Source organism: Balaenoptera ricei, chromosome 3, assembly GCF_028023285.1.
Source record: "Balaenoptera ricei isolate mBalRic1 chromosome 3, mBalRic1.hap2, whole genome shotgun sequence".
Taxonomy (NCBI): Eukaryota; Metazoa; Chordata; class Mammalia; order Artiodactyla; family Balaenopteridae; genus Balaenoptera; species Balaenoptera ricei.
In genome coordinates, this window is record NC_082641.1 from 108,126,961 (window position 1) to 108,139,976 (window position 13,016).

At 33.7% G+C, this 13,016-nt stretch overlaps 1 protein-coding gene across 1 annotated transcript in view; it reads left to right on the plus strand.

Annotated features, from left to right (window-relative positions):
• The window catches only part of ADAMTS19 (ADAM metallopeptidase with thrombospondin type 1 motif 19), a 289,571-nt gene that overhangs the window by 100,636 nt on the left and 175,919 nt on the right, over positions 1 to 13,016 (plus strand). The window contains exon 7 of the mRNA XM_059919450.1: positions 6,027 to 6,070. Within this exon, the coding sequence (XP_059775433.1) occupies positions 6,027 to 6,070 (44 nt within the window). The remainder of the gene's footprint in view (positions 1 to 6,026; positions 6,071 to 13,016) is intronic.

A 13,016-nucleotide genomic window follows, 5' to 3' on the forward strand; every position in this document is an offset into this window, starting at 1 on the left:
TATAGAGTGAAGATTAATGTATCAAGTGATAATAGCCCCAATTTTCAATTATCCAAGATGGATTAACTAGTTTATAGATTTACCAGAATAAAAAATAACAGCATATTTGAGAAAAACATTAAAATTTGTACAAATTAGTGGAAACATGTACTGTTTATCTTATTTAGAAATACACAGTAATCTGTAGACAGCAGAATGTAACACTACATTGTATATATTGCATTTTGGGCGATGACTCACTTCCTTGCAGTCAGATGAGAGGTCTCTGCAGTAGGCTTTCTCTAGAACAAAGATATCTCCGACATGTATTATAAAAGGAGAGGCAGGAGAAAGCATGGCCACTACAACAAACCAAATCCAAATATTTACAGGTGGAGTTAAGTGAGGAAAGGAGGGGAGAAGGGATAATGTACAAAAGAGCCTGAGTCTCTGTCTTTCTTGAGTCCTAGTGAAATACTGGAGAAGCGTTCATAGCTAAGAGACCTAAAGGAATAATAAATCTTCAAGTAATTATTTATGAAGCAATTCATGTAATAAACTCTCATACTTGTATTGTTTTGTTATTTTTAACTGCAGAATGGTAAATGTATTCCTAACTGTTGGGTGTGATTTAAATGAGTTAAGTTTATAATAAATCCATTTCATCCCTTGTGTTAAAAACATATTATTTAAGGTTATTTTTATCGTCTTTATCTGGACTTTACCATTCTTCCCTTTACTCTAGTAATCAAGAGTTGATTTCTATATCTGTTTTATAGAAATCATCTTTGTCAGAAATTTGCCTGAAGAAATAGTAAAAAATTATAGTAATTAATTATTGGTGTTAAATTACTTCACTCCCTAGTTCATTCATACCCTTGGCTAACCACACATTTTTTTCCATCTCCAACCTATGGAAGAAATATGACAATATTGTACCAATCACTAATTTTTACAATAATTTATAACTAATGTAATCCCTATTTGTAGAAGGATAGCTTTGAAAAAGTACTTTATCAATTGAGGTCAATGTGAACATCTTACTGAGGGAGTTCAGTCTCTTAAGGAGTTTGGTAAAAGTAGCTGCATCATATAAAATGTAATAATAGAATAAGGCCTATGTATATTAAGGTCTAATATTAACAATAAATATGTTTCAGTATGCTTAATTACTATATGGTAGGTCACAGTTTGTGTTCTCTTCTTTTAATTATGTGATAATCTAGCTGACTAGATAATCAGAAAATGTTCCCATCCTTGACATCTAGGAATTGTAGAAAAAATACAATAAAAGTCCTTTTACATGCATAGATGAGCCAAAAACAAGAGGGCTCTGGCAAAAAAAAAATGCAGTAAGCTTCTGAGGTAATGTGATAGTTGTCCTGGTAGGAGTTTGTTGGACTTAAAAATCTGGGTTCTTGGGTTTATCTCCCACATGAAGAAAAAACTTCGTGGCTTTGCAAAGTGGGAACTGAAATGATTGTATACAGCCAGAACCCTTGGGTACCTACACCCTTAATAAAAGTTGGATCTGGTATAAAAGCTTTGCAAACAAGCGCAGGTTGTCAACAGGAAGCATTCTTTCTATCTCAGCCATCAACCCATGTTAGGAGAAAATGGCTCTTTTCGGTATTCATTACCATGAATATGATCCAACATTGAAGCAATTAGTGAAAGCATATGCAAAACTGCTGTGAAAGGGCCCTCTTTCAACTTTGACCTCACAAGGCAACCACAAATAAAGTACAACTAAATGAGTTCACAATAGGATTCCAAAACACAAAGTGACAACATATCCCACTGTAAGAGCCAAGAAGCATGAAAAAGAATATTTTAAAAGACTGACAGAGATTATTAAAAAAACATGTTCACATGATTAAAAATACAAATTTCAAAATGTGAGAGAAAGGTGTTTTGGAAAAGAGAGGTGATTTGAAAATTGAGGAAAATAAAACATATAAAAAATGTACTTAAATATCTCAATTTCAGAGTTGAAGATCAGAGTAGATGCAGCTGAAGAGAGCACTAATGGATTGGATGATAGATCTGAAGGACTCTCCCAGAAGGCTGCCTAAAGTGGTTAAGAGATGGAAATACAAAGGAGTGCTTGAGAGTTATTGACATCAGAATGAGAAGAGCAAACATGTACCTAAAGGAGTTCTAGGAGAAGAGAGTAGAGAGAATGTGAGATGAATTAGATAAATAGATAATGGTTAGAATGTTTGTATGTTTGTGGATCTTCAAATTGAAAGACATACCAAGTACCAAAGAAGATAAATAAAAAACTCAGGACCTAGACACATCTTAGTGGGACTGCAGAACTACAAAGACAAAAAGAAATCTTAACATTAATCAGAAACAATGTTACATGTCAATTACATCCAATAAAAAATCAGAAACCAAATCAATGAAAGAAGAGCAAGGTGATTGCAGACTTCTATTTTTATAAATGCTAGAATAAAATGAAATAATATCTTCAATGTGCTGAGGGCTGATAAAGTCAACCTACAGTTCTACAGTCAGCTACTGTTCCATTACGAATGAATGCAAACTAATGAGAATTAAGGAAAGTGTCTGGGACAGTTTAGTATTCATAGGTCCTCACTGAAGGAGATACTGAAGGATGTACTTAAAGAATAACAATCTCTCTAGAAAGTAATGATACAGAGATTACTGAGAAAAGAAATTGCCAAATACATAGGCAAATCTAAATGAGCACTAATGGTTTAGAAAAAACTGTCTAATTTGAGATTTTAAAAATTGAGATGGAATTACAGGAATGTCTTGGAGATATTGTAGGTTTGGTTCCAGACCACTGCAATAAAGCTAGTCACATGAATTTTTTGGCTTCCTAGTGCACATAAGAGTTATGTTTACAATATACTATAGTCTATTAAATGTGCAAGAGCATTATGTCTAAAAAATTTTACATACCTTAATTTAAAAATACTTTATTGCTAAAAATGCTAACCATCCTCTGGGCCTTCACTGAGTCATAGTAGTAACATCAAAGATCATTTATCACAGATGACCATAACAAATATAATGATAGTAAAAAAGCTTGAAGTATTGTGAGAATTACCAGAATGTGACACAGAGACATGAACTGAGTAAATGCTGTTGGAAGAAATGGTGCCGACAGACTTGCACAATGCAGAGTTGCCACAAACCTTCAATTTGCAAAAAATGCAGTATCTGCTAAGCACAATAAAACAAAGCACAGTAAAATGAGGTATGCCTCTATAGTGTCAGATAAAAATAACATGAAAGATTGAAGGAAGAGATTGGATTAAAAGTGTTTGATATCCTTGCCTTTTTCAAGAAGAGACCAGAGATACTTTTTAACTTGGAAGCATCTCAAGTGAATATGGTATACAGAATTATGTCCATGTTCTAATCTACAAAACCTGTGACTGTTGTACAGCAAAAGGGACCTTGCAGGTGTGATTTTGTTAAGGATTATTGAGATTTGGGAGATTATCTGGAATTATCTAGGGGATCCTAATGTAATCACAGGGTGTGGGGAAAGAAGGAGGCAAGAGGGTCGGAGAAAGAGTGTGGTGATGAAAGTAAAGGTCAAAGTGACGCAGTTGTCAGCTTTGAAGATGGAAGGGGACTATGAGTCAAGAAATCCAGGCAGCCTCTAGAAGCTGGAAAAGGCAAGGAAACAGATTCTGACCCAGAACTTCCAGAAGGAACAGAATCATGCTGACACCTTGGTTTTAGCCCAGCAAGTTCCATTTCAGACTTCTGATTTGGAGACTGTAAGATGTGTTAAACTGCTAAATTTGTCGAAGTTGTTATAACAGCAATAGAAAACTAGTACAGGGTACTTTAAAATGTAGGAGTAACTGTAGATCAAACATGATCTAATGTTATTTTTCAAAACAGTAGCAGAAAAATGTGGAAAATAAAACTGCATAGGAACAAAGACAAAAACAGAAGAAAAGGACAAAGGTATAACTTGGTAAATAGCAATCACAAAAAATAGAAAAATCCAAATATGTTAATTATAAAATATTAAATTCACTTATAGAGATAGTATATAATGAGGTTTTACAATTTTAGTCATGTGCTATTTATAAGAGAATTAGAGGAAATGAAGGTGAAAGTAAAACAAAGGAAAATATATGCCAAGCAAATATTAATGTTTTACTAATATATTAATATTTGTTAATGTCAGATACAATAGACTTTAACACAGAAAACATTAAAAGGGATGAGTAGGGTTTTACACGGTAATAAAAACAATAATTCAAAATAAATAATAAAAATTTAGAGAGAGCTTCAACATAAACAGCAAAAATTAGTAGAATCACAGGGAAACATCATCAAATTTATAACAATGGAATTTTAACAGCTCTTCCTTAGTAGCAGATGCAAAAATAAATTCAAAATTTCTCATTCTATTGAGCAACTGTATATCAGAGCTTGTTATAGCTAGATCTAATGAACATGTATAGCTTTGCTCCAAACTATTAGAGAATATACATTTTAAACATGCACAGAATATTTATAAAACTATGCATAGAGTCATGGATTCTGCTGGATGAGCCAAGCAAGATATGAATTGAAAACTAACCATTGTAATTACCAATGTAGATGTCACTGGGGACATTGAAAGGAGTGTTACACTTAATTTTTAAAGTTATTTTTTGGGGCTTCCCTGGTGGCGCAGTGGTTAAGAATCCGCCTGCCAATGCAGGGGACACGGGTTCGAGCCCTGGTCTGGGAAGATCCCACATGCCACGGAGCAACTAAGCCCGTGTGCCACAGTTACTGAGCCTGCGCTCTAGAGCCCACGAGCCACAACTACTGAGCCTGAGAGCCACAACTACTAAAGCCCGTGTGCCTAGAGCCCGTGCTCCACAACAAGAGAAGCCACCGCAATGAGAAGACCACACGCCGCAACTAGAGAAAGCCCGTGCGCAGCAACGAAGACCCAACGTAGCCATAAATAAATAAATTAATTAAATTAAATTTTAAAAATTACAGTTATTTTTCATTTCGTAATGGCATTCAGATGGCTATAATAGAGGAATAAAAATAGTTTTTTCCTTTCTCCTTCACACACAAATTGTTGTATTGTTTGTAATAGTAAAAATTCTATAGAACCTAAATACTCATTACTAAGAAATTGCTTAAATTATGGCACAGGAATAGAAGCAACAGCAACAACAAAAAAACAGCAAAAACATCAACTGACTTGAGAGCTTTCTATGTGCCTGGCATTGTTTTAAATGCCTTGTATGTGTTAACTCATTCAAACCACACAGAAAACCTATGTTTTAAATGTTTTATACATGTTAAATCATCTAAGCTGTACAATAAATCTATGTGGTAAATAGATATCATTATTACCTCTATTTTTTAGGTGAAGTGACTGAGGCACAAGAAGGTTAAGTAAATTCCCTAAGGTCACAAAGCTAGTAAAAGGTAGATAAAAAGTTCTGCTTTCATATAGTTTCCCTTTAAAGCTCATAACTAGTTAGGGAATGCTCTCCAAGATATGGTAGTTAAATAAAGAGAAAATTATAGAATTTTATTCACGGTAATATCCCACCTATGTAAAAATACTAATTTCCTCATGCCTTTATTAAAATTATCAGTCTGTTGCCAATCTTAAGATATAAAATGTTATGTTGTTTTAAATTGTATTTCTTACATTTAAATCTTCAATTTGGAAATTATTTTTATGTCATGTGAAGTAGGGATCTTAACAGTATTTTTCAAACAGAAAACCATGTCCTTATACCAGATATTTTTCTTGTAATAAAAAAATGAAATACTATAAAATTCAAAACAAGATGGAATTTTTATGAAATATTGTATATGAAATAGGACACAATGTTTCAGGATTGTATCAGGTAAAAATTATCATAACAATTTAATTCTCACATTTTCTTAGAATTAAAAATCAGTTAATCTTATTTTCAGTTTTATTAAATTCTTGGAGATAAAGAGTATGGGTCAATTATTCATTATAACTATTAAAAATGAGTCACATACTCTGTGGAAGAAACAATATTTTCTATTTTTCTTTCTAGGAAAGATTTCTGTGTACACAAAGATGAACCATGTGATACTGTTGGTAAGTGTACATAAAAATTTTTACAGTTTGGAGGAGACCTGGGGAACTTGAACACACCATTTGTTTAAATATAGAAAATTATTTGAAAGTGCTAGTTTGAATGAAACACTTTTAGAATGTCAGTGATATATATTTTCAACCTATATGTTTGTCACCACTTCAGTTATTAATGAAACAGCCTGAAGACATGTATGTACTATATATATAAAATACTTGTGTGTACTATATATTTCCCCCAGAAATATACCCATGGATTCAATAAAATTACATTATTATTCATAAACTGAGGCACAATATGTTAATGTCAGTAGGATTGACCTTTTTCAGGCTAATGGATTTGTTTTTGAGTTATACATTTGAAGTTCTTTGCAGACTGTGAAAGAAAGTCCATCTAATTTGCCCGACAAATGAGGATTTTCTGTACATGAAGTAGCAAATTTTCTATATTTTGTCCTGGATATCTAAAATCCCTAAAATGTAACCATGTAGCCAGTAGAATCCATGAACCACAGTTCTTAATTTTGAGAAAATGCCACATTAATGCTAATATAAATGCATGTATATAAATTTACCTATCTAAAAAGATAGATAGCTAAAACTGTAGATAGATAAAATTATATAACTGTTTGTATATATGTTTAGTCTTAAGACACTATATATATGTATAGTGTCTTTTGTTTTTTTATTTTTGGGCCGCGCTGCGCGGCATGTGGGATCTTAGTTCCCCGACCAGGGATTGAACCCGCGCCCCCTGCGCTGGAAACGTGGAGTCTTAACCACTGGACCACCAGGGAAGTCCCTGTATAGTTTTAATAAGGTATTAGTATTGGGTTATTTGTAAGGTGCAGTTAAGAGTCATGATCTGGTTTTGATGTGTCATGTGGGGTTCATTAATATAGTGTAGTGAGTATTTTAACTTAACCATCGTTGAGGTGTTATTTATTCCTTGTGAGGCGAACAATAAAAAAGTAGCAAAAACAGAATAAATTAAGCACCACTGGTGCTTAAAAAAGTAATTCTAACTAGTTCTGTTAACTTACGTTCTCACCAGCCTCCTCAGATGACTAAATCTGAGATAATAAGTGGAAAATAGTTATAATAGTATGAAGCAGATGATGATGGAATCAAAGGAATGTTTGATTTAGAAGGGACTGTAAGAATAAAATGAGCTGGACACCTAAGGAAAAGCTGAATTGATTTAGGGATGATCTTCCTAATGTTAACTAACTTGCTTCCTGCAGTTTTGTTGTCTTCTTGCCTGAATCTTCAGAAATTAAATCTTGATATATAGCTTTAATCAACCTAACCATGGAAGCATTTGATTACCAATAAAGCTTGTCCCAAAATAATTACCTTTTCCTCTACTTAAACAACTATGTTGCCCCTAAAGCCTTCTCTTAATATAGACAGATCAACTTCTTGCCTTAGTAGAGCATCTGAGAGAAATCAGCAACTCGGGCAGTATCTTCCATAACTATGGACTCTCACCACCTCTTTACAGCATGGACTCGTGGACTAAGAAAGCAGTTACTGATGTGAGGCGAACCAATTTCTTTTTGACTGTGACTATGTTTTATATCTTGCTAAATCTGCTAATTGGAAATAGCATGCATATTCATGCTGTGAAACATTTTCTGGGTTGAAGCATATTTGAATAATGAGGTAGCTTGGTATATTTGGAATTATTAGTATAATTAGAATATGTATGGTTCGGTAGCAAAGTGGTGTAATCCATCCCCAGCTCTGTTCATCTTGGCCATTAAGAGCTTGATAAAAACTAGTTTTAAATATTATAGCATAGGATGTGGAAGGTCCAATGTCCTTTCTGAGATCTCTCTGTGTTTCTGAGTGCTTAGATTCTCAAGGTCTTCTCTGGCATCACTAAATCCTAGTTTTCCCCTCTGTATCTTGTGGCATTTCTTTTTCTCATCCCAAATATGAGACAAGCATCTTTTTTCATATTTAGTCTTGAGCAGAGTAAAAATCTGAGATATTTCTTTAGGGGACATTAAATGAAAACCTCTAACAACCAAATCAGAAGAGTAGTCTCTTTATCCCAATCCCTGTCCCCACAAAAAAAATCTTCTTTTCACACGAACCATGCTTATGCCTAGAGACATAACACATTGGTAAGATTTATAAAGACATTTGTGTGAAATAGGCATGGCGGTTGCCACCCTATCACTCATGCATCCACCACTGTGCAGCCGTGATGCCAGGTAGAAAAGGATACTCCTCTACAGTTGGGTCATGATTCGTCCAGGCCTATCAAAGGGATCGTTTCAGGACCTCAGGCCTAAACCAGTCAGCATATGGCATTGCTATGGTTGGGACATGCGACCTGTAACCTATGTCTGCCTCGTGAAGCTGAAGAAAGAAACATTTTTCATGGTTGAAGCTTGGTCATGTCTGTCCCCACTGCGTGTAAACAAGGAAGGATGCAACCATGATTACTATAATCACAAAGGAAACTAGCCTTCAGATGAATCTGAATTCATACACTGCAGAATGGAGAGATGCAGGGTGCCTTTATCCTCAATGACATTGTTGAATTACGGCATCCTCCACACCTTGGACCCAGTCTAACCTTTAGGCTTCTGAATGTGTAAGCCAATAAATATCCTTATTATTTAAGCCAATTTAAAGTTCTCATTTCTGTAGCTTGCAGCCTAAGGCATAGATCTTCCCTGATACTCATATACTCTTTTATAAGAGAAGAAGAATATGGGGCAATATTAATAATATCCACTCTTATTAAGAGAGTGCTGATAAACTGCTCTGTGATTTGTCCCCCAAATTAAATAAGCATGTGTAGCCTACTGGTCATCTTAACACCTCTCAATCTCTAGCATAACAAAACAGAAGAGATTTAGAGCTTAAATCAATTGAATATCTATTGACACACATTTTTAAATCTCCTCTTGTAATATTATGGGTTGTTTTTTTGTCAGATGCTTAAGTTCATGTATCCCTTCTTTCCTCTTTTATCTATTTCTGATGTGAAGTCAGTCCATTTCACGTTGGATACTATAGTGAAAATACTGAAAGAGAGGAAGGAGAGAGGAAAGAAGTGGATTTAGTATTTATTAGTTTGGATAATATGGGCCTGAATGGTTACTTTACCATGAAAATTTCCCCTACTCTCCTACGTGTAGTGAGAGGGGAAAGACAGCAGTTAAAAGCTTTGAATTTAGGTTATTAATTTGAATTGTAAATGGAGAGAAATGCCTATATTTTAAAAGCAATGTAATACTTATACTGCGCATTGTAACTTGAGCAACACTTTCATGGACATTTTCTCATTTATTTTCTGAAACTCTCTAGTTTTGTTATCATTACTGCTTTACAGATGAAGGAAACGCTGAAACAGAGCAGAACATCAATTTTGAAGTCAGACATCTAGATTTAAATCAGTGCTCTGCTATTTATTACCTACATGAATGTGGACACATTACTTAACACCTTGAAAGTTTGAATTGCTCACCTATAAAATAGAGCCTATGTTATTGACCTCACAAAGGCAGAGAGTTTTTAATTGGCACTCAGTAGGCACTAGTTTCTATCACATTCTTTTACTCCCTTCAGAGGAGTTGCACATTTGTCCAGCATCACTGTTAGTAAATGCCACATGGTGCTAACCTCTGCCTCAGATCTTACTATAATGAGAGGCAGCTTTCCTTTATAATATGATGCATTTGTTAATCGAGGACAATACAACTAGAAATCTGAAGGTGAGAAAAATATCTTTGAATGAAGTTTTAGAATAAAATTGTGTATATTAAAGTATATAAAGAAATAGCAAATATAAGCTTGGAAGTACCTTTACTTACCAGCATTTAAAATTTGAAACAATAGGATATTTTGCTTGTTTACTGATGCAAAAGGTATGTGCATTTTAAATGAGCCGGGCTGTATCAGTGCTATGGATTATAATAAATAAATGTTTCAGTTGATAAGTCATACTTATTTATTAAGCTTATGTTTGAAAAGCTGTTTAGAGGGTAAAAAGTAAAAGTTGTTTTACTACCTCCTCAAGCACATTCTTTCTTGTTGTTTTAGTTAGGCAGATTAGTAGGTAGGTATATAGATACTGGGATGAAAAAAATGCTATTAAATGTTTTAATCAGCAAAATATCAATTCTCAAATATATGTGTGTTCACCTTTTAACATTCCTGAAATTGAGATTAATTTTGTAATCAGTGGCCTATTAGAATTGTGTCATAGTTTCAGTCAAAGTTTTTTAACCTTAGGTTTGGATGAACTATGGTGCTATCCTTAAATTGAAAGAGAAATAAAGTATAATTCCAGATGTAAGTCCCAACTATTACTACTGGTATTGCTAGTGAAGTTGCCTTACTTTCTGTGGCAGGCAGAATAATGGGCCCCGAAGATGTTCATGTCCTAATGGACCTGGAACCTGGGAATATGTTAGGTTACATAGCAAAGAGAAATGAAGTTTGCAGGTGGAACTAAGGCTCCTAGTCAACTGACGTTAAAATAGGGAGATTATCCTAGGAAGTCTGGTATGCCCAGTGTGATCACAAGTGTCCTCAAAAGGGGGAGAGGGAGGCAGAAAAGCTCAGAGCTGGAGAGAGATATGATTACTGAAGAAAGGCACAGAGAGATGTGATGTGAGAAGGATTCAACTTGTCATTACTGGTTTTGAGGATGGAGTCAGGGAGCCCCAGGTGAAGAAATATCTAGAACATGGAAAAAGCAAGGAAACAGATTCTCCACTAGAGCCTTCAGAGGGAGCACAGGCAGCCTCATGATACATTGATTTTAGCCAGTGGGAGCTGGGTCAAACTTCTAACGTAGAGAATTGTAAGATAACAAGTTTGGGTGTTTTAAGCCACTAAATTTGTGATATTTTTGATAACAGCAACCATAGAAAAGCAATATACTTTCCAATAATTAATTACTCCCTCCCATAACTTACGGAGAAGGAGTAAGGAAACATGGTATTCTTAAATCTTTAGACTGTGGGTTCAAAAATTCTGTCTCAGTAGTTTTAAGAACTGGTGAAGGGTTTGGGATTAGATAAAACACTAAAATTTGGATCTGTTATATAAATATATATAAGGAACAACGAACTGGGGCTATGCTAACAAACATGATTAATTACAGTTGGCCATTTCTAGCTGAGAGACTAGACAAAAAAAGAACCTATATCATCCAGTAACAATCTACGAAATCTAATCAGTCCTTTAAAATCTTTCCAAGAAAATGCCAAACCCTGATGACTTCACAGATGATTTCTACTAAAATTCCAGAAAACAGATCATTCCAATATTATACAAGCTATTTTAGAGAATAGAAAAAGGTGAATTCAAACCATATAAATTTCTTACCATATTCTAAAGCAGACAGTGTAAGAAGGAAAAATAATAAGCCATTCTCACTCAGGAAATAAAAGAAAGAATTCTAAATCAAATATTAGCAGATATTATCTCACAATGTATTTTTTAAATAACCAAGTAGGGTTATTTTATTTGAGATTTATTCTGGAAATACAGGGGTAGTTTAACATTAGAAAATCTTAAAATGTAACTCTGTAATCCAATTAAAGATAAAAACCATATGATCATCACAATGGATAAAGAAAATATCTTTCAGGCAATTCAAAACTCTTGGCAAAATAGGACAGAGTAGGAACTTTATTAACCAGGTTAAAGATATTTACAAAAAATATACGAATGTATTTTTTTAAATAGTGGAGCATTAAAAGCATCCCTTTTGAAATCAGAAACAAGGACAGGACTCTATTTTCACTATTTCTGTTCAATGGTGCATTGGAACTTTTAGGCCTTAAAATGATGTGGACGTTATGATTGTCTACATTGAAAAAAATAGAGAATATGGAATTAATTGTTTAAATTAATGGAAAAGTTAGGTGGTTAGATAGCAAATCAATATTGAATAACCAATGGCATTTTATATGCCAGCAATTGGCAGTGACACATTTTATTTAAAAATTCTTTGAAATATATTAAAAAATACACAAAAAATAAAATTATTTGGAATATATAATATAATAACAAATATCTAAAACATATGGAGAAAATTATTGAGCTATCTTGAAATTCAGTGAAGAAGACCTGACTCAATGAAAAGATAAAGTGTATTTACGGTCTGAAAGACTAAAGATGATGCAAATATCTATTTCCCTCAAATTGATCTGTTGCTACAACATATTTCTTTAAAAATTTTAACGAATTTTGGAGGAAAATTGAAAGGCTGATTCTAAATGTTATATGGAGGAGCATAGGCCTAAGAATTGCCAAGAGACTAGTGAAGAAAGAATATGGAGAGGAAATCTTCTCTATTAGGTATCAAGATATGGTCTATAATAAATAGGACAATGCAGTTGCACATATTTGGGAAATGAACACTGGAAAAGGAGGAACATGATATTAAGATAGACATTCGGATGGAAAAAAGTTGAAACGAATTCCATATGGTTTAAATTTTTTTACTTTAGAAAAGAAAATATAAAAATATAATTTTATTTTTGAGGTAGAGACAAATTTCTGAAAAAGGACACAAAAAATGTTAATCATGAAGGAAATGCTTAATGAATTCAACTATATTTATATTGAAAAGTTCTATCATAAGATATCATATTGACAGTAGAGGAAGAAACCAAGCTTCTCTCAGGGAGAACACACCATATCTCATGGATTTTTTAAGGTGCCTTCATTGTCATTAATTTTAAGATATGCCATTATTTTACGTTTCTTTTTTCTAAAGAAAAAATATGATGAATTCTAATTGTAAGACATTATTTTAAGATGTATCACAATGTGAAATAATGTGAATCTTGGAATTAGTGTTCTATAATAATTGCAACACATGTAACCAACAAAGTATCAGAACCCAGAGTATAAAAACAACTTCTCTGGGACTTCTCTGGTGGCGCAGTTGTTAAGAATCTGCCTGCCAATG